General features: G+C 36.0%; 1 protein-coding gene across 1 annotated transcript; it reads left to right on the top strand.

Annotated features, from left to right (window-relative positions):
* Positions 1-926: 926 nt before the first annotated feature.
* LOC145797682 (phosphatidylinositol 4-phosphate 5-kinase 1-like) lies at positions 927-21,349 on the top strand. Its single transcript, XM_082885086.1, has 5 exons — positions 927-1,024; positions 19,017-19,223; positions 19,338-19,625; positions 19,794-19,959; positions 21,239-21,349. The coding sequence occupies exons 1-5, from the start codon at positions 927-929 to the stop codon at positions 21,347-21,349; spliced, it is 870 nt and encodes a 289-aa protein (XP_082741212.1).
* The last annotated feature ends 1,248 nt before the right edge of the window (positions 21,350-22,597 follow it).

The raw sequence follows: 22,597 nt of genomic DNA, 5'->3' as shown, positions 1-22,597 counted from the left end.
ATGTGTCAAACTTGTACAGCTGATGTAAGCGTCATACTTATTTATTCGCAATTATCATTTCACAATTTTTTATTCTTATTTATATTGATGAATCACACAAATCTGTTTCACATCTCTACCCCTCTCTCATTATCCGTAATTTAGGAGAACATAAATTACAAACGCGTTTGGTTTGAACAAAACGTGTAAAGAAGCTATAAAAAATATGTTTGTTCAAGGCTAAAAATAATTGAAATATCTCGCTTCATTGATAAGTTATGGATAAGCATTACAAATTGCATGCATTACAGAAATGCCCTGGGCGTTCATCCAAACAATTTCATTCATTATCATCATCATCTGACATCTCAATATCAGATTCATACATAACATCCATGCTCCAGGCGTAGTACTGGTGTGCATCATCCATTAACCCATCTTCGGCACGCTCATTTGCGGTCTTCATTAGTTCGGACCTCTGCAAACGTTGGGTCATGCGATTAACCTCGTCGCGGATACGATGCAATGCCCTTTGCAACAACTGTGGAGTGTCAGTTGGCATACGCATGGCTAACCGGCGAGGAAATTTAAGATTAACTTCACGGCATAGCTCAACGAGAACGTTTGCTCGAGTTTTACGAAATTCCCACTCAGCTCTCATGGTATTGACGGTGGCACGTGAGTAACGCAAATTTGGATTTAATGGGTATTGAAATTCATCTCCATCTGCAACCCAATAGCGACCCATTGCTGAATATAGATCAACCACCGTATATGTCATGATCATATCGGTAGAAATAGCTGTAAAACTTTTGTTGTGGTATGCTACGATATTTATACCATATACACACATGGTAGCTGTGTGTATGCAATTTCCTGTTCGATCACATGCATGCCACTGACCTTATCCAGTGCATACGGCTGTCAGGACTCGACTTTGTGCAGTCATGAACGAATCAACGGCCTGTAGCATCGGCTATTGTGCTGCAGATGCAGCGATGCCTGTGACTTTGTGCATAATTGCAATGGGCACAGTACGTAAAAGGTATGTGACTTTGTGCAGCGATGCAGGGATGCATGTGACTTTGTGCAGTGATACAGTGATGCGTGTGACTTTGTGCATCACTGCATCACTGCATGTGACTTTGTGCAGTGATGCAATGCTGCATGTCACTTTATGCAGTGATGCAGTAATGCATGTGACTTTCTTACTTTGCCATGCTTGTATACGTTGTGACTTTTTTCTTGACATTACGTGATGCATGTGACTTCTGCAGTGCAACTTGCATGCTTTGTTTTTTCCGCACATTTCAGAATTCATCTAAGTCACATTATTACGACTGTGAAAAGAAGCAGAAAATGCTATTATGTTGGTAAAAAAATATGATGGACGATTGTGTAATGACAATAAAAATCGGATGACTGTGAAGTTCATTAACTGAAAATAAGATAAAATATAGGCACCAAAGTTCCAATCGTGTTTACCTAGCAGGTGACCATTTTCTTATGTTGGTGAGAAAAACAATGATAGTTTATGAACAATATTACTTTAATACAAAGAAAATTTCATTTTTCGATTTCATTTATAATTTCTCGAAAACACTTATACGTACTGAAATCGTCAATTCCAAGTGAGTACTTATTGTATTACAAAAGTAAGCATGACAAAATAGTTTCATGTGCCGATGTGACAACTCACTGCATTTTGTTTTATTTGACAACGCACTGCTCGAATATGAAGGGATAGCATTGTGATTCTATGGCCTACAATTATTATTTTATCTTACAACCACGTCCGTGACTACATCACAGGTACACAAAGTCACGGGTAATCAAAATTACATGAAATGAATAACATCAAATAATATCACGTGTATCACTTATTCCATAGTGCCCTAGCACCACTATCATGTCTATAAATACCCCAGTATGATGTTTGTTGAAGGCATAACAATAGTAATAGATATACAATTACTATTATTATTATTTTTTTTAATTTTATTAACAATGTCTTCAAGAGGTGCAGGAAGTTCACGCCGGCAAAGAAATCCGAAAGTGTGGCTGCTACCTCCATTTATGTATGACTACAAGAGCGAAAAGTACTCAAGTCCGAAGGATTATTATGCTGGTATCCGAGCAGAATGGGCGTTCAGGGTAACGGAGCAAGAAGGATTGTATAATGATCTACGTAACTTTGGGGCACCGGTACCTCATCGTCGTTCATTGACCATGGCTAGACGAAATGTGAGTGACTATGAAAAAGCAGTTAGCAGAATTAAGAAGGAGAACAACAGGATGTTGATGCGGAGATGTCGACATTTCATGCTTCAGCTAGCCACTAAAATGGCAGAAGCAAGCAACAGAGATTTGACAATGGTTGAGCGAAATAATGTCTTCAACAATGAAAAATATCTCTCTGACTACTACATGTCAGATGACGAATAAGAAATCAAACACCGTTATCTTTCATATGTTCGTTCCTGGAGTGTAAGACAACGTTGTTGTTGGTGTAACGTACGGATGTATTTCAAGTACTTTTGTTATGAACCTGAAGTTTATGAAATACCTACATTTATAAGTACACATTTATGAGTTCATGACTTTCTTTATTGAATTGCAATTTGTTAATGAATGTTCTGGATTAATTAATGCATTAATGTATGTTCAATTATGTGAATACTTAAAACACATAAAATAGATCAGGCAACTCGGAGAAAAGGTTCCCTTAACTGGGGCTGCTGAAATAGGGATGAAATTACAACGAATTTCAATCTCCATCAGGAAAGAAGAAAGAGTCACCTTCCAATTCTTGAAAGTCCAGTAAAAATTATGACTCCGGTAATGAATGAGGGGTTGACAAAAAACTAAACTCGGTGAATCGAACTACCGCCTTCAACAACACATAAAACATAACAGGTAGGTCGGTGAATAGCTTCCCAAATGACAAGAACAATTCAAATAGTCATACTTTTCAATGAAATACAAATAGCGGGTCGTAAGCTTCATAAGCTTCATTTTTTCACACATTGAGTAGTCAAATCGTGGAGAGACTTGTCAGTATATGCAGATAGATTGTGAAGTCATGTGACCTGGTGCACAGTCTTCGGTTTTATTGATTTGTTTATTACAGTCACAACTCATCTCTTATTTACATATGTGGGATTCTCAACTCAGAAAGTCACATGGCAACAGTGAATTCACTGATTTACCTTACTGTCAGCCTGCCTTTATTTTGTCTGTATATGCAGATGGATTGTGAAGTCATGTGACTTGGTGCAGAGGCTTTGGTTTTCTCGATTTTTTGCTCGATTTGTTTTATTACAACTCATCTGTTATTGATATATGTGGGATTCTCAACTCAGAAAGTCACATGGCAACAGTGAATTCACTGATTTACCTTAACAACAGCATGCCTTTATTTTGTCCTTATATGCAGATGGATGGTCAAGTCATGTGAATTGGTACACAGGCTTTGGTTTCCTCGATTTGTTGCTCGATTGTTTTTATTACAGTGACAACTCATCTGTTATTGATATATGTGGGATTCTCAACTTAGAAAGTCACATGGCAACAATGAATTCACTGAATTACCTTACAGTCACCATGCCCTTATTTTGTTCGTATATGCAGATGGATTGTGAAGTCATGTGACTTGGTGCACATGCTTTGGTTTTCTCCATTTTTTGCTCGACTTTTTTGTTACAGTGACAACTCATCTCGTATTGATATATGTGGGATTCTCAATTTACAAAGTCACATGGCAACAGTGAATCTACTGATTTACCTTACAGTCAGCATGCATTTACCTTACAGTCAGCATGCATATATGTGGGATTCTCATTTATCCGTTCATAATCAACTATATAAACGAGTAAAGGTGAAGACACAACCTTACAACTCAAGGTGAAGACACAACCTTACAACTCATTTCGCCCTACGAAATTATTATTCATTTGTTTTAAAAAATTAGCATGGCTACATGGTTCATAGGAGGGAGTGGGGGTCGCAGAGGTGGTAGGAACTTGCAAAGGGGTGAAAGTTCACGATGAGGATGGGGAAGGGGAAGTGGCGATGCTGAAGATGAAACACCATTTCCTTTCTTGGATGCCTCTTGTGCTTATCATGATAGGTTTGGGAAGCGACATTTTGTCATGCCCAAGTACTATCGAGATCCATGTGGTTGGGTGGAGGATCCATCAGAAAATCAAACAGGATATGGTTATGCAAAGGCTAGACTTCTTAAGTGGCCCGCACTATTTATAGAGCGAGTGCAAAACGAAAGATTATGTCGGGAAAGAGGACTGAAGGTGCCAAAAGCACGTTCTGTTGAGATCCAAAAGGAAGATCCTGATAATGTTGATTGACTATGTCAAACACTAGAACGTGAGATTTCTCAAATGGGTTGTAGATTGGCCCGCGATATGCAGCTACTCATACTTAAGAAGGATGCCCAGAAGAACAAAACAGAACCAAATGTTGCGGCTATCAAGGCTATCATGGAGGATCCTGAACTTGTCTCTGACGCTGAGCTTTCGGATTGTTCAGACTCTGAGCCACCTGCCGATTTAAGTGCGAATTAGGTGTTAATGTCTACACTTCGGCAATATAACAACTTCCATTAATATGTAATGTCTGTGTTAGAGTAAGTATAACTGTTATGTTATGTTATGTTTATGTTTAAGTTTATGTTTATGTATTGTGTCTGTCAAATGTTACGGCTATTAATATGCAATATTAGGTCATGAATTAGGTGTTTCTCTATCTAACTGTTATGTTTATGTATTGTGTGTTCAGTTAAGAGTGTCCAGGATGTATGTAATGTGTGTTCAGTTCATGGTGTCCATAATGTATTTTTGTGGGAGAATTATGTCTGTACAACCTACGTAACTGAAAACTATTACATTTGCAACTTTAGTTATGTTGTTTTCATACCCGTATGAGTATTTTGTAAAGTACTGACTTCGTATATTATGTATTAAGTATTATTACAAAAATGTTGAGAAAATTTATTTTAGGAGCTCTCGCTGTGGCCTTTGTCTTCTTGGCCTACTCCGCGGTGGTCTTCGCGTCTCACCCTTTGTCGTTGCTCGTCAAGTTGCACAATGTGTGGGTGTGCTTCGAACTGTACAGCATGCATATCACATTCTAACCCATAACAAAGATGATACAAAAAAATAAATTTTATAAATGAAAACGGGTACAAAATGGTTTTACTAAACTGGTTTACTAAACTGATTTTCTGAATTACATTCTCACCTTCTAACCCAAAACAAAAGAATAAATATATATTTATGTTTAAATGAAAACAGCTTTCGTAAAGCCAAAATAATTTTCTAAATAACACCTTCCAACCCAAAACAAAGACAAAAGAAAAAAAAAAATTACATGAAAACGACTTTAGTAAAGCGAAAAAAAAAAATAATTAATTACACAAAACAATAAGCAAAAAAAAAAAATTTACATGAAAACAACTTTAGTGAAGACGAAAAAAACATTTTTAATTACATTTTCTAAATCAAAACAAAGACAAAAGAAAAAATGAAAAATGTAACATGACAACGGCTTCAGTAAAGCCAAATAAATGAACATGATTGGCTTAATAATATCTACATGAATATGATTTTGAAATTATATATATGAAAAATAGTATGTAAAATTAATATATGAAAAGAGGTTTTTTTTTCATATTATGTAAAATTTATGAATTACACATTCTAAACAAAAACAAAAGAAAAAAAAAACATATTTTAACATGATAATTGCTTTAGTAAAGCCAAGTACTAAAATATACAGTGTAAATATATTTTTTAAAATATGTTTTATGTTTTTTTCTTTTGTTTTATCTTCAAAATAGCGTTTTATTCCAACAAAGTTTATGTTAAAAACGCTGGTGGAAAAAAAATTTCTGTTAAAATCGCTATTAGAAATAGCGTTTTTTTGGAACAAAATTTGAACTGAAATCGCTATTATGAATAGCGTTTTTTCTGCAAATTTTTTTTTTATTAAAATCGCAATTATAAATAGCGTTTTTTTGGCAAAATTTTTTTTGTTAAAATCGCTATTATCAATAGCATTTTTTTGGCAACAAAATTTTGTGTGAAAAGCGCTGTTAAGAACAGCGTTTTTTATTGGGAAAAAAAGTAACACTATAAGCGCTATTCGTAACAGCGACTTATTAATCAAAGTTGCTATTTGTAATAGCGATTTTTCTGTTCATGTACCTTCGCGCTCCTAACAGTAAAAGCGCGAATAGTAATGGCGCTTTAGCTTAGTTTTGGAATTCCGTCAAAAGTTGGCCTAGTTTTGGAAATAGAATGTAAAAACGGCTTATATTGGGAAAAGACCCGGACGCCATCCTTCACATAATAATAGGACTAGGGTCGTGTACCCACCGATAAGTTTGTTCAACCTTCGTTTGGCATTGGTTTCGTTTGGCATTGGTTGCAATAGTCAATTTTACTGTGTTATGACTTTTTTTAGTTGTTTTTTTTTTTTTTTTTTTTTTGAGAAAAAGTATAATGATTATAATTTAAATGTGATATTTTATCTTATTAGCTTATATAGTCTAATTTGTTTTTTTATATTTTTTTTAGCCCCACAATATTTACCAAACGAATATTTAAAATATAAATTTTAATTTTAAATAGAAAACATATAGTTTAAGTGGTGAAAGTGTTCTTTATTAATCCCTCTTGTAGTTACTATTTTTTTTTTCTCTTTAAAATATAAATTGTTCATTGACACCAAGTGAGCTATTTATATAGATAGATAGATAGATAGATAGATAGATAGATATTACCACAAATTAACAATGGCCCCTGATAATTAGAAAATAACTGATATTCCTAGATTAAGTTTACAAGTTTGAAATAGAAAGAAAAAAAAGAAATAACAAAAAATGTGAGGAATTGTTACTAACGATGGTTTCGGGGAAGGTGGAAGAGTTGGTTTAGATTTATTTATTTTTTCTCTATTAGGTTTTCACTCCATGTGAATGGGTTTTTTTTTTTTTTTTTTTTTTTTTTTTTCATTCCCTGAATTTCATGGCGGCGGGGCAGGGGATTCTATAACTCTTTCCCTTCTCATTATTGTTAGAGATACCCTTAATTTGTACGTTGGAAAAGTATATTTACGTTGGGTTTAGTTAAGAGATTTGAAAAAGATTTAAAAAGGAAAAAAAAAAAAAATTTGTGAAATTAAGTAGAATATAGATTTTTTTTTTTTTACATTTCACTTATCCTTTTATTTTTTTCTTTTAAATTTCTTCTCAAATCGAGGGCTTAAATGATTTTGTGTGCTAGGAAACAAGGTGATGTTCAGTTGTCCGTGAGGGTGATGAAAGAGAAGTATGGTGTTGTAGTGGGTTTTATGGGATAGGGCTATAAAAGGACATCACGAGGGTGTTGGATGATTTTACTAAGAGAATCCTCTTTATGGCGGGTAGTTGGAGGATGGTTAGGTTGCCTTGATTTGTCTTGCGGGCACTGACCTCTTAGGGATTTGTTCTTGGATCTCTTTCACTTTGCCATTGATCCTAAGATGGCTGTCGAGAAGTATCTTTTGTTTTAAGATATTGGCTTAGTGTAGAACCCTTGGTCTTAGAGGGCTTTGGATGAATGAAAAGTTCAGTCCATAGAGGCTTTATTTGGCTTGATTTATGATTTGAGTTTCATCGACAAGGTCAGGATGTCAATGGTGTGGAGTGCCTCAGAAAGGTGTTTTTCAATTCACTCCTCCTAAGGTTGTATTTTTTCTTTGGACAATTGCTCGTGAGCAAGGTTCTGAAAAGCGGTTGCGGTCGCCGTAACGGTGGCGGTGACTCGGTTGCGGTTGCAGGGTGTAAAGGCCGTAGTGTAGCGGTTGCGGTAATCGGAACCGTGAATTTTTTTATTTTTCGCACAATTTGAAAAAAACTTACCAATACGCATATTTTTTTTCCATGATCATATTTATTGGGTTAAAAATAAATATTGATCAATTTTAGTAAATTTTTAAGTATGATCCAATATATTTCATATTTTTAAATCACTATAAACTGAGTTTTTTACATTTTATTTTAATAATTAATGACTTTATATTTTACAAAAAATCAATCACTAACTATTATACATAAGATAAATAATGACAAAAGTAAGAGAATAAATAAGAGCCTAAATATTTATATATATATATATACATATTTTAACCAAGCCAAATAGATAATGACCACACTTATTATTATTATTATTTTCAAACAATATATAGATAGACACACACAAATAAAATGGTTTAGTGATAGCAACTAAATAGAATAGCATAGGTCTTATAGTTTCAACAAATCAATAACATGTTCTTCATCTTCCCTCTTCTCTCTGTCTCTCTATCTCTTGCTTCTTTATTTTTTCTCTTTATCTTCCCTCTTCTCTCTATCCTTCTTTCCCCATTTTCAGCTTTTTTTTGTGTGTTTTTTCGAAAGAAACAGTTTGGAACCGTTACGTAACGGTGCGTAATAGGTCGTTACGGCTGTTACGGCACCGTTACGACCGCTACGACAGCTATTACGGCCGACATACCTGTGAATCTCAATCACACTGCAAAAGCGGCCGTAACGGGTGGCGGTAACCGCCAAAACCGTTACGTAACGGCGTTACGTAACGGTTGCGGCCACTTTTTAAAACCTTGCTCGTGAGGTTATTTTCACTATTGATAATCTTAGGATGAGATGGAAGGCAATGAGTGATGTTTTTTTCTTTGGACAAATCTTTTTTGTTTTTTTATTTTTTGGTTTTCTATCACTTGAATGCTACTCTAATTACAAAAGCCTCCTCTTTCTAGCCAAATTGTGATTCTAAGGCTTTACTTATGCCTATTTGTTATCATACTTGATCATCTAAAAGGGGACACATGTTGCTGCTTTGCTTTTGATTTTTTTTCCCCCCCCCCCCTTTTGCGAAACCTATAAGATTTCAAGTAGGATACTTTTGTATACACTTGATATGGTGTGAGGTGTACTGCAGGCTGTTGTACAATTGGTAGGAGTGTTGATTTTATTGCTATCAATACCAAAGGAGGATAGTCCAAAAACACTTGTTGCTTCATCCACTGCTATTGGTTTCTTCTCCCTCTTAATAGGAGAATTAGGTTGCTGACAAGTACCTATACTCTTCAAATTCACAATTGCAGGTTGTTTTAGAACTTACTTTATTTGGGTCATTGTTGTGTTGAAGGCCGAAGGCATAGCAAAGTGCATTTTTTGAAGTTTTATGTGTTTGCATCACCTATAGCAATTTTGATATCAATTGCTTGCGTTGGTAGGAGCAATTTCTTTGTTGAGGTAAGAAGGTTCACTCTTTTGTAGGTGTAAATGTTGATTTCCCTTATTGATAAAATTGAATTTCTCTACTTTAGCCCCTCTTTGCTTATTTAGGTGTTTTTGGAGAGATGTGTTAGGTAGTCATTTGAAAGGAGTGGAGAAGCAGGTTCAAAGATTGAAAAATAATTTTTTGAAGTTATTTATTTATTTTTATTATATATAGTTAGAAATTCGAGATCAGGTTGGATTAATCTATCATGTATGACAGTTTTGGATTTCCTGCATTTTATGTATATTTTGTTTCTTTTGTGGGGTTTAGGTACATGTCTTGTATTAAACCCTGTCTATTGTGGGGTGTGGTCCCATTTTATGCACCTAAGTGCCTAGGTACCCTTGTTGGGATCACCAGAGGACTTGTGTTATGGCTTGAATGCTAAAGTCAAGGTTTCATCGAGGTGCCTCGTCTTACCCTCCCCTGACGGTGTTGGCATCTCGACCATTTTTAGAAAAAGAAGGGCAACAAGAAGACAAGCCTTTGTCCAATAGGTCACACCTCAGAAGGTATATCATTTCTAACAGTACTTCTCTCTTGATTTAGCCTTAAGAAGCTCTAACATCACATGTTACAACCCCTGAGGTCTGATCATGGCACAGAGGGTAGTTGAGAAACCTGCAAATTATCAAACAAGGGAGCCACTTACCCCCAAGCATAGGAGATTGTGCTTGGCTGAACTGCCTCCATGGTTTGACCATGGACGACGCTACACTTGCATGAGAATTGAAGCCACTCAAGTTTGAATTTTTTATTTTTATTAAACATATGAAATTTTGTTTGGTCAAATTAGTTTTAAGTATAATGAACCCTCCAATTTTTTGACTGAATCCTCTTAGATAGATTTGAACCCTCTCTTTTTTTTTTTTTTTTTTTTTGATCGGCAAAAAAGAGACTTCATTGATGTACTAGCACAGTATAAGGTAAATACAAATTACAACAATAAAGAAACACGAGTGCAAAGTATCACGATGAGTTAAATCATTTCAATTAAGTTGGCACCCAAAAATCCATCCTATCATAAGCTAGCACCCCCAGAGTTGACGAACAACAAACCAAAGAAACATAAATAAATAAATAAAACAGAACACAACCAAACCAACTACCACCTATAGACAGCCAGCCAGCCTCAGCAGCAGAGCACAAGTGCACCAAAATAACAGACACATCCACCAAAACCGACTCACCACTAGTGCATGAATGTAGAACACCACAACCAGAATAATAGACTCAACCACCCAAAGCAGATAGCATAACAGATAACAGAAATAGATAACACTACAAAACATCAGTGCATCAATGCAGGCTCAACCACCAAACCAGACTCAACACCAGTGCATCAATTTAGGACTTCAAAACCAGAATGCATCACAATGCAACAATGCAGAAATGCATCAATGTATCACAGTGCATCACAATGCAGATCAGCAATACCAGCCACACAGTAGTTTGCTGCAGAACAGAGCTATGCATACACTGTAGAAACACACCAGATACAATGCCTCCTGCTGCCCTATGCACTCTATTAGATGAGCAACACAATAGAATACCCCCTCCATACCCTGCCAGCCAAAACCCCAGTAGCTGCCCAAATATGCACTTAGGGCCCTTTTTGTTTCACTGGATATAAAATGGAGGATATAATATGATGTGAGATTTAGTCAAGATATATAATGAATAGGATATATGTATTGGATAATATATCCCCAATTCATGTTTGTTGACTTGATATATAAGACTGGATATATATTATCTATGTTTGTTTTACAAAATATATTGTGGGATATAAACAAGTAATTTCCAAGATTGCTCTCATAATACATTTTAAATACCCATATTGGAACTAATGCAAATAAACAAATTAAAAATATTCATATTATTTTTTATTGGAATAAATTAAAAATTCCTATTAAATTCAATAATTTTTCCAAACAAAAAATAAATTATATTATATTAATGTCAACCTGATAATGATAAAAAAATTATATTATATGAAATTCAAAAATTATATTAAATTAAATTCAATAATATTATATTATATTAAATTCAAAATTTAAATTAAATTAAATTAAATTAAATTAAATTCAATAATATTATATTAAATTAAATTAAATTAAATTCAATGATATTATATTATATTAAATTCAATTCAATAATATTATATTATATTAAATTCAAAATTTATGTTAAATTTTATTATATTATATTAAATTCAAAAATTATATTATATTATATTAGATAAACAAGAGGGTAAATTGGACTTTTTAAATCATATCCCAACCTATGGAATATGATATAATGGGGGGATGGTGGTATTGTATATCCTCCAATTTTGGGGGATATACAATCCCATGGTATATTATATATATCCTCCTTAAAAAAAAAAATTGCAAACATGGGATATGTGAACCCCACAGTATATAATATCCAATCCCACCTTTTATATCATGGAATCAAACAGGACCTTTAATTAGTGACAAAACCCATTAATATCTGATCTGTTACAGGATGGACATAAGTTCTGCACTCTAACAATACCGCAACACCTGCAATCATCAAAACAGCAACACAGCAGCAACATCACAACAGCATAACATCATAGTAGCATCTCAGAAACAAGAACAACATCTTACCAACAAAACAACTGCACCAACATCATCTCAGCAGAAGATAGGGTCCCTGATCTGTTGCAAATTGTTAACAAGGTCATGAACTGAATACTCAGACTTAAAGTAGTGAGATCTCGACCATAAGACTAACATAACTTTAAGTAGCTCACATAGCTCATCCAGATGGGGCTGAACCCATTAAACACACATTCATTTCTTATTTTCCATAAGGACCACATAATGGCACTAGGAATAGATTTCCACATCATCCAATAAAATTTCTTAAATTGAAACCCAGCCCACCAACACAGCAACCCCTCAACTGAATCAGGCATTACCCACTAGAAGCCCCACTAAATTACAATGTTTGACCATAATCTCCACACCGCAGGCCACCATAGTATCACATGATTCAAAGACTCACCTTCAGAGTTACAAAACACACATGGAGTACTAGTATCCTCACGAATCACACCAATTCTTTGTAAAAAAATCTGAAGACTTAATTCTACCCTTCCATGCTAGCCATCCAAAAAAATAAGTTTATATTTTTGTAATCTTTTAATGTGAAATAATACAATGTGAACCCTTAAAAAGGACATTATATCCACCCTAGCACAATGTACGTAATATAACCACAAGGTTCCATAACAAACATCACAATATATCGTAATTTGTCTCACCAAAATGGTTCGTAATATTTCCAGCACACCGTTCATAACATGTCCACAACATTCATAACATAACCACAATAGTTTGTAACTTTAATTATAGGGATGCACACCATAGATTCGCCCATTCGCAACTTTTACCACAATGGGGAAACATTTCTTATAGTTGGTTTCCTTTTAAGGGTGCACACAAATAGTATACTATTTGTTTACAATTGTGCCTTTGTCTTAATAGTTAACAGGATTAGTTCATTGATCAGAACTCTTACACCTTAGTATGTTTTATGTTGTAATCATTATATTTGTTTGAGATGTTTCTCCTATCTTGAGAGTTTATTGTGTTTCATGTTGTTAATTGTTAACTCATTCCATTTCATTGTATCAAAATATTTTATATATATATATATATTATTATTATTTTCTCATCTAATGAATATATTTGTGAATGGGTAGCGTGGGGATATATTTTCTGAGTACCAACACGTGGCCAAGGTGACGCCGACGTGTCAGCCAAGGTGCCACTTGTCCTGGTCATGACGCCGAGGTTATTTTGGCAAGGCCGAGGTTATTTCCGAAGATATCGGAATCCGAGATAAGCGGATAAGGCACAAGAGTCCTAGAATGAGGAAAGACTTTAGCGTAGATAAGGATAACACTCTTAGGGAGTTTATCTTTATCTCTTGGAGAGTCCAGGATAAGCACTGAGCAGAAGTCCATTGAAGTTAGGCTTCTATGGGGACTAGGATTGAGTTAACTATAAAAGAAAGGCACCCCCGATGGGTCTAAGGTACGCAATCTATATTCTAAACAGTAAGTTTAGCACTATTGATTATCTTTGAGAGATATACTGACTTGATCGTCGGAGTGCCCCCGGGTGGGCGACCCACCGCTGGAATCTTCTCTTTCTGTTGCAGGTCAGACATGTGCCATCTATTCTGCCAGTGCTCTCCAGTTGAATACTGAGTTGACAGTGTGATCAGAAATTCACTCACACAATTTGGTGCCGTCTGTAGGAAAGAAATGAGAATAGATGGTCAACGACGGATAGAAGGAAAAGATTGGGGACGACACTCCTGCTGGGAGTGTCAGACCTATCGACCTTGACGTTGAAGGAGACAACCGCAACACAGAAACTCGTGACCAGAATCACAGCAAGAAAGACATCGGCTAGGATGACGACCTACCAAAAAAGCCAGGTCGAAGTGGGTACTACAATGAGGATGACCTCCAGGTATGGAAGGATAGATGCTTGCGGAGGGACGAAGAGGTAAAAGAGATGGCTAACAAATTGACGGACCTGCAATCGGTCGTCAATTTCATGATGCAAAACAACGTCATGCAGCCACCATTCCCACTGCAGGACACGCCGATTCCAGCGGCCAATGCCCAGAAGGGAGGGCAGAAAACAATCCCCATAGCGCTTCAGCACACCAGGAGCGAAAGACACTCTCGCCGACCTTCCAGGGAAGTTGGACGAGGAGAATCAAGAAGGGAAGAATCACGGAGGACGCATCACACAAAGGAGGTAGACCCCAAAGAACATCGGCATGTTCAGGGGCAGGCGCTGTGCTTCGATACAACTAATGGAGAAAGGTCGAAGAGGACTCACCATGAAGCTGAAAGTAGTGCACCAAAAAGATTAATATCCGGAGATAGCCAAGCTCCTAGGCGGACAAAAGAGGACTTAAGAGATTACTTCAAGAGGAAGCAACAAAAGCCCGATGCCGAGGTAAACTCTCCTGATAAGCCGAGAACATCCTTCTCAGTGGAATTGGACAAATTTGAGGCGCCAAGGAGATTCAGTATGTCGAGGTTCCAACTATATAATGGTAAGTCAGACCCCAACTTCCACGTTGGATTTTACTTGAACTCAATGGCATTGTACAGTGGGAACGAGCCGTTGCTCTGCAAAATATTCCCCTCATCGTTTGGGGAGATTGCATCAGATTGGTTTCACAAACTACTGAAGGGAAGCATGAAGACCTAGGAAGGCCTGGCCAAGATGTTTGTGGCCAAGTTCGTGACAAACAAGCTACAACCATTAAGGATGGATGCATTGATGGCCCTAAAGATCAGTAAGGATGAAGGCCTTAGGGCCTATGTAAAAAAGTACTATGAGGTGTTCAACCGTGTTAGGTTTTATTCTTGGCAACCCCATTTGACAAAACTCCTTTCAGTTGTATTTATTTTCGCACCTTTTATTTCAGTGAGGGTATGAGTTTATTAGATGCGAATCCAACCCAAATCGTGCCTTTGTCAATTTCCATGGATCAAAACCGAGGTTGTAATAGGATCTAGTTTTCCAGATTTTCCAATTTTGGTCGTCCCGCTCGAGCGGGGATTGCAAGCTCACGGCATCTCTGTTTCGCCTGAAAAAGTATTGGATGGTGTGATTCGACGCTCGAGCGTGGGGACGTCCGCTCGAGCGTGAAGCCTATATGAATCACATAATTTTGAAGCCTCCGCTCGAGCGGGAAGTCTCATGCTTGAGCAGACCACGTGAACACAAATTCTTGGATTTCTATAAGGAATTGGTTTTCTTCCAAAATTAGGATTACTTTGGATTTTTGTAAGTAGTTGGTTTCCTCCTAAAACTTGGACAAGTCCTCAAGATCTTCTTTTTGGATTCTAAGGTTTATATCTGGGGATATTTTTGCTAGTTTTCTTTGATGTTTTAATTGAGTATTCAACTCATGGTTTAAAGTGTATATATCAAAGGATTATTTGTTTGTTCTATACAAAAGAGAGAGTTGTTCTTCGGTGGATTTTGAAGAATTCGAGCCTGAAGCTTTGGTGGATTCCGGAGTGGCTCATCGTCAAGACAATTCCGAGATGAAGACGGGGTTGGAAGAGACACATAGAGGTTGGTTCAATTCGGGCGTGGATTTGCTAGGTAATTGAGAGTATACCTGTGTAATTCCTTTATATCTACTTAGTGGATTGTTTTATGGCTGTTGCTCGTGGTTTTTTTTATCACAATTGGAGGTGTCCAATTGTGGTTTTTCCACGTAAAATCGTTGTGTTGATTTGTCTTGATTGTTTGATTGGGATTGTTGTTTACTGCTTAAAATTGATACATAATCACAAATCAACATCTAGGAGATTTCTAGATTTTTAAATTGGTATCAGAGCAGGTTGCTCTATTTTTTTTGTTTTACAAATCTATTAGAGCGAGATCTTGTTTGATTTGTGATAATGGACTCAATTCGTGAGGGAAATTCTATGGTTTGACCACCCCTACTTGACGGATCCAATTATTCTTTTTGGAAAGCTCGGATGAGATCGTTTTTGAAATCAATAGATGAAAAAGTTTGGCAATCTGTCATGAATGGGTGGACCGAACCAACAATTACCGTTGATGGAGTAACATTCCCCAAACCAATTGAAAAGTGGGACACAATTGATTACCAAAATAGTGGCTGGAATAGTAAAGCTATCAATTCTCTCTTTTGTGTTGTCACACCTGAAGAGTTTAGTCGAATTTGCAATTGTGAAGTCGCAAAAGAGGCTTGAGATATCTTACAAACTATTCATGAGAGCACTCCTTCTGTTAAACGCCCAAAACTTCAAAGGCTCACGTCTAGTTTCAAAAACCTTTCAATGAAAGATAGTGAGACCTTTAATGAATTTTATGCGAAGTTGAGTGACATTGTGAATTCCAGCTTCAATTTAGGTGAAAAAAATACCAAAATCCAAAGTTGTGGGAAAAATTTTGAGATCCTTGCCCGATCGGTTCCAACCAAAAGTTACGACTATTGAGGATGCTCAAGATGTTGACAACCTCAGGATGGATCAGTTGATTGGAAATCTCCAAACTTATGAGGCACATAGGAATTTCAAAAAGAAACAAAAGGATATTGCTTTTAGTAGTGCTCATAGAGTTGGAGAGGATTCTGATGAGAATTGTGAGATAGATTCCAAGATTATGGCTGTTTTTGTTAAACAATTTAAAAAATCTTTTTTGAAAAAGAATCCTAAACTTTTGGAATCTACTCATACTCATAAATCTAAAGGCAATGATAAACTCAAAATTAATTCTATAGCCAAAAAGGAGAAAGGAAAGATACAAGGGAACTCTGAAAGAGTCCAATGCTATGAATGCCAAGGATTTGGCTACTTTGCTTCAGAATGCCCCACTCATTTGATGAAGAAGAAAGCCCTCGCCATCACTTGGGATGATGAATCAGAATCTGATGAAGATGAAAGTGACAACAAAGATCAAGGCGAAGAGGGACATAAAAAATTCCTTGCTTTCATGGTGGCTTCTGAAACTGAAGGACAAACAGAGTATCCGAAGAGCCCGGTTGAGAATACCACTGATGATGAATCCTCGGGAAGTGATGATGAAGAGCTTAAGCAAGCTTATGAAAAGTTGTATAAGGAATCTCTTAAGTTATCCAAATTGAATGACAAACTCACTATGAAACGCACAGCATGTGAAAGTGAGAATGTCAAACTAAAGGAGGAGATTTCCGAGGCTAGGATTGATGCCATCAAGATAGCTAATAATCGACAAGCTTTTTGTGCAAAACTCTTGACTTGTGAGACAGAGAGGAATGAGCTACAGGAAATCTATGCAACATATGAAGAAAAAATTGAAACTCTCGAGATGTCTCAAGTTGCTTTGGAAGAACTAATGATCAAGAAAGAGGAAGAACTCAAGTGTGCTATGGCTACCATTGGTCTTTGGAACAGAGGATCAAAGACTTTGGACAATATTATTGGGTCTCAACAAATTTGTTCAGACAAGAGTGACATTGGCTTTGGTGGTAAGAAAGAGCAAAAACAGAGTGCTTCAACATCTCATGATACAAGAACTCAAGGAAAGGGAGAACAAAAAATTCAACATAAGGATGGACTTCTCAAACTTCCTAGAGTTGGTAAGGTAAAAGAAAAGAAGGTACACCCTGTTTTTATTTGTCATCATTGTGGTGTGCATGGTCATATTCACCCTTATTGTTATAAGTTGCATGGGAGAGTGTATTTGCCTAGACCTAAAAATTGGAAGTCGGAAGCCAAGTCAAGACGGATTCCCATTGCAGGGGAAAGGAACCACAACGTCAAGACACCCACTACAACAAAAATAGTCTTTAGAGACGAAAACTAATGACGAAATTTTTTTTTGTCACGAAATACGTATCTTTTAATGACGAAAATCATATTTCGTCTCCAAATGTACCATTTTTGGAGACAAAAATAAAATTTCGTCACCAATCTAAATCATAATAAAAAAATTAGGTGACGAAATCATTTTTCGTCATCATTTATATTTTTTTTGTCACAAAATATTTTCCCGCTAATATTTTCGGAGGGTGCCAAAATTTTGAGACTTTTGGTGACGAAAAAATTAGTCACCAATTATAAAATTATTAATGACGAATATATTTTTATCACCAATAATTTTTAATATTTTAATATCATTTGGTGACAAAACGATTTTTGTGGCCAATATCTTTATCTTTGGTGAAGAAATAATTTTGTCACCAATAAATAATTTAGTCACTAAATATTTTAGGAGGGAAATAAAAAGTTTTGGCGCCTCCAACACACACAATAATTTCTCGGTTCAAACCTATTTCTCACACACATACACATACACACACGTTATACTCGGTTCAAACCTATTTCCCTCACTGCCGCTGCTACCATTGCATCAACCCACCGCCGACAGCCCTCACCGCCGACAGCCCTCACTGCCGCCGTTAGTTTCTCCTACCCTTGCTGCCGATCGTTAGCCCCTCCTTTTTTTACCGCCGCTGCTGTGCCGATCGGAGAACACCACTGCTGTTAGTCTCTCTCTCTCTCTCTCTCTCTCGATGCTCCCTCTGATGTATTTTTCTGATGTATATGCTCTGTATACATATGAAATATGCTCTATATACATATAAAATATGCTCTGTATAATGCTCTGTATAGTGCTCTGTATACATATAATGCTCTGTATACAAATTCGATGTTCCAATTGGAAACCCAAAAAAAAAAAAAAAACCTAGTGGAACCTTGTTTTGAATTGGATTTCTCCTAGGTACAAACAATGATGTGCTTGCTGGATTATCAATAGATAGGCAATTGATGCTTTAATTTTTTATATATTAAGTTTAATATAGTTTTTAAAGAAATTAGAAATCTATTAGGAGCAGATTATCAATATAGAAGGGTAATTAGAAATCTATTTAAAAGGAGCAGATTATCATATTAAGTTTATATATACTCAATACTATAAGTTTGAATCTGGGTAAGGGGGTTTTGATTTGGGCTAATGGGAATCGATATGAAGGGAATTGGGAAGATGGTGTTCCTAAAGGAAATGGGGTTTTTGCTTGGCCTGATGGGAGTTCTTATCCTGGGATTTGGGGTGATAATTTGCATAATCGGTAGCCTGAGCAGCTGTGTTTCGTGTTGCTGCCGTCCAGGAAGAGATCGTCGGTGGATGATGGGAGAGGTAGTTTGGCTGAGAGGAATGCCAATTTTTCCCGAATTTGTATCTGGGAATCTGATGGTGAAGCTGGGGATATTACTTGTGATATTGTAGACAATGTGGAGGCTTCAATTTTTTATAGAGATGGGATTGGGGTTGGGGTTGGGAGTGAATCTCCTTGTGGAGGAGCTCCTGCTGGGCAGTAGAGGAAGAGTCCTTGTTGGTATGAAGGCTCTGATGTCAAGAAACAACGGCAGATGATATCCGAGGGACATAAGAATTATGAATTGGTGCTTAATCTCCAACTGGGTATCAGGTTGATTATTGGATTGGATTCTTTTGCTTTTGCTTTTACATCTGTTGCATCTGTTGACGTTATTTGGATATTGGGTTTTACTTGGTTCGTTTTGTGTTTTGTGAAATTCTTATTGATTTGTAGATACTTTGTTGGGAAGCATGCGTCCATTACACGGGCGCTTAAGCTAGCGGATTTTGATCCCAAGGAGAAGTTCTGGACTAGGTTTCCAACTGAAGGATCGAAATGCACACCGCCACACCAGTCAGTGGACTTCAGATGGAAGGACTACTGTCCCATGGTGTTTAGGTATATACTCTATAAGAAATTCAACTGAGCATGTTGTAGGTTTTTTTTCCCAGATTTTGATTTGAAATTGATTTGGTTTAGTTATTTTTTGGATCGCCAAATTTTGGAATATTGAACTCTCATTATTTCATCAGCATCATTGTGATAATTGCATTGTTAGATATTTAGACATCTTAGGGAAATGTTTGCAATAGATCCTGCGGATTACATGCTGGCTATTTGCGGAAGCGATGCCCTTAGGGAACTGTCCTCCCCTGGCAAGAGTGGATGTTTGTTCTACCTAACACAAGATGATTTATTTATGATCAAAACTGTGAAGAAATCTGAAGTTAAGGTTAGTTGCCCATACCCAACATGTCATTTAACCAATATCTAAAATAGAGAGATGATAGAGCACTCAAATATAGAGATTGAGTTTGGTTGTTCTTAATTTAACAAAACATTTGAATCTGGGTTTATTAGAAACTTAACATAGATTTGAATCTGGGTTCATGACATAATTTCCATATGATCTATATACTCTTAATCATTACTTATAAAAGGAGGATATATATCATATGGAAAACTTGACCAGTTGACATTGAGTGAGCCTTGGCTGCAGCTGTCTAATTTGGGATTGAAGAGGAGATTTGACCAGTTCTAATTTGGGGTTACATAATAAAAAACTTGCCAATTAGTTGACATTGAGTGAGCCCTGGCTGCAGCTGTCTGAAATGTGACATGGTAGGAAGTGATTTTAGTTTTGTAATATATGTATTTATATAAATGGACAAGTTATGTATGACATGTATACTTGTCAAGAAAAAAGAAACACAGGTTTTGTTTGTAGAACACATGAAAGATTATATGCACATGCACAGGTTCTATAAACCGACCCTCTGTTCTATGTTCATTTTGCAAGGAATTTCTTTCCTTGAGTCCTTTTTAGGGTGTAAAAATGGAGTGAAAGCAATCACCGCATTGTGTCCTCCAAAGCCGAATGAGTTAGAGATAGCTATTACAAATAAAGAATAACATGATAGATTAGTTGAAAACATATGTTTGTGGGAGAAAAGGAGCTATATGTTTCATATTGTTTAGAGAAAATCCTATTGTAATGCATTATCATTTTGTTTCTTTGGTTCATGTTTTAAAAATTGACATGTGTAATGTGTGGTTGATGGTATTGTGTGTTCAAATTTGAAAGCAACTTGTAGGATGAGTAATTCACTTGCTCTCTCTCACACACACATACATAACATCAACGGGAATATCACAAGTGAATTTACCCATTTTTAAAGTTATAATATGTTTCTGGTAACATAGTATGTATATATTAAAAACTTGTCTTTTTACTTTATTTTAAAACTCTTCAAGGCTGCTTCAAATTTCAAATCTTGCAATGCTCAAAAGCCCATGTTCTTCCACAACCATATATCAACAATAATGATTTTTTTTTATTGATAAGTGGAGTTAATTAAAAAAAAAAAGAAACGCAATAAATCATCAGAGGAGTTGATCATAAAACATTTAAGTAATATTTGAAGGTTCAACTTGTTACACTTTGTCTCTCGGATTATGATTATTTAGATTCAAATTGTTATAAGCGTATGAGTTTGTGAGCGATATAGCAGTCAGCTGCAGCTGCTGTAGTATTAGCTACTCTGTCTGTGGACTGTGATTTGGGCTGCAGCTGGCTGCTGTTTGCTGCTGTGTCTGTGGACTTTGGCCTTGGCTGCAGCTGACTGCTGTGGCTGCTGCTGTTGCTCTGCCTGTGGCTACACTGCTGCTCTGCCTTATCAAAAGATCCCATTGTTTAGAATTATGGAGCAACTTGATAGTTTTAGAATTAGGGAGATGCTGCTGCTCTGCCTGAGCTGCTACTGCTGCTGGTGCTTTGCCTTATTGTTATAAGAGATAGAAGGTGACTCATTTGTAGGATAAATATAGCTTCCATATTCTTCATTCAACATATGATCATGGTCATGGCGTATTTGTACTATTACTACCACTGTTGTAAGGTTTCTCTGCATACTCTACCATATCTAAAAAGTAATAAAATTCTATACATCGATATAGCAAAAAATAAATAAAAATACAAATATGGTTAGGATGTCTATGAAAAAATATTTTTAGAATTTTCAATATTGCATAATGTATAACAATTAGAAAATCAAATGTAATATATGATTAATGCAAGACATAATTATGTTAAGCATCAATGATCATCAATCCTAATTGGATTTAAAATATATGCAATACAGGAACATCACCTCTTTTAAGAAGAGGATCTCTTGTCTTGATTTTTTTTCCATGGAAACCTTCACTACTCTACAATATGATTTAAAATTTTTGCGTGAAATATTAATTCAAGGGATTGGAACTTCCTTGTTATGAAATATTTGGAGTTAAAATATATGCATTACAATTCGAAACAATGGGATTATGTTTGGGATTATGTTTTTCTTCTTTTATTTAATGGTGAATAATTATATTGTCTATATTTTCCAATTAAAGTTGAATTATGTTATATAGTTATAGAAAATGGTCAAAGGAAAAAGACAATGGCTGAAACCAGAAATTATCACGAACACTTTGCGAGGAATCAACATAAGTTGTGAAAACTTACAGAACAATCATAGGACTCTCGGTTGGAAAACATTTAGGCTTGAAAATAGGCCGTTAGGGAGTAAAATCTTGAAATAGTCGTTAAAAGGCCAAGAAATATTATGAACACCTTGAGAGGAACTAATGTAAGTTGTAAAAATTTACGGAACAAGCACGGTAAAAATTTGGTTTAAAATTTACTTTGAAATTTTTATTTTTTTCTCTTATAGGTTGCATATTAACATATTTAGTGAATGGTTACCTTAACATTTTGTTGTTGTCTTTTTTTTTCTTTTTTCTTTTTTAAATGGTAGATTGGAGATGAACGAATTTGGTAACCTGCATAGCAAGAGTTTTTTGTTGATATTACCAGACACATCCATCAC

This window comes from Camellia sinensis, chromosome 8, assembly GCF_055761805.1.
Source record: "Camellia sinensis isolate YWXY chromosome 8, ASM5576180v1, whole genome shotgun sequence".
NCBI classification, from domain to species: domain Eukaryota; kingdom Viridiplantae; phylum Streptophyta; class Magnoliopsida; order Ericales; family Theaceae; genus Camellia; species Camellia sinensis.
This window is presented reverse-complemented; position numbering and strand designations above follow the sequence as displayed.

Excerpts from the sequence above, each read along its gene's own strand:
- LOC145797682 (XM_082885086.1), top strand. The coding sequence starts at position 927 with ATGAACGAATCAACGGCCTGTAGCATCGGCTATTGTGCTGCAGATGCA. Across the intron at positions 1,025-19,016 it reads ATGGGCACAGTACGTAAAAG|GAAGAGATCGTCGGTGGATG; the intron begins GTATGTGACTTT and ends GCTGCCGTCCAG. Across the intron at positions 19,960-21,238 it reads TGAAGAAATCTGAAGTTAAG|TCAGCTGCAGCTGCTGTAGT; the intron begins GTTAGTTGCCCA and ends GCGATATAGCAG.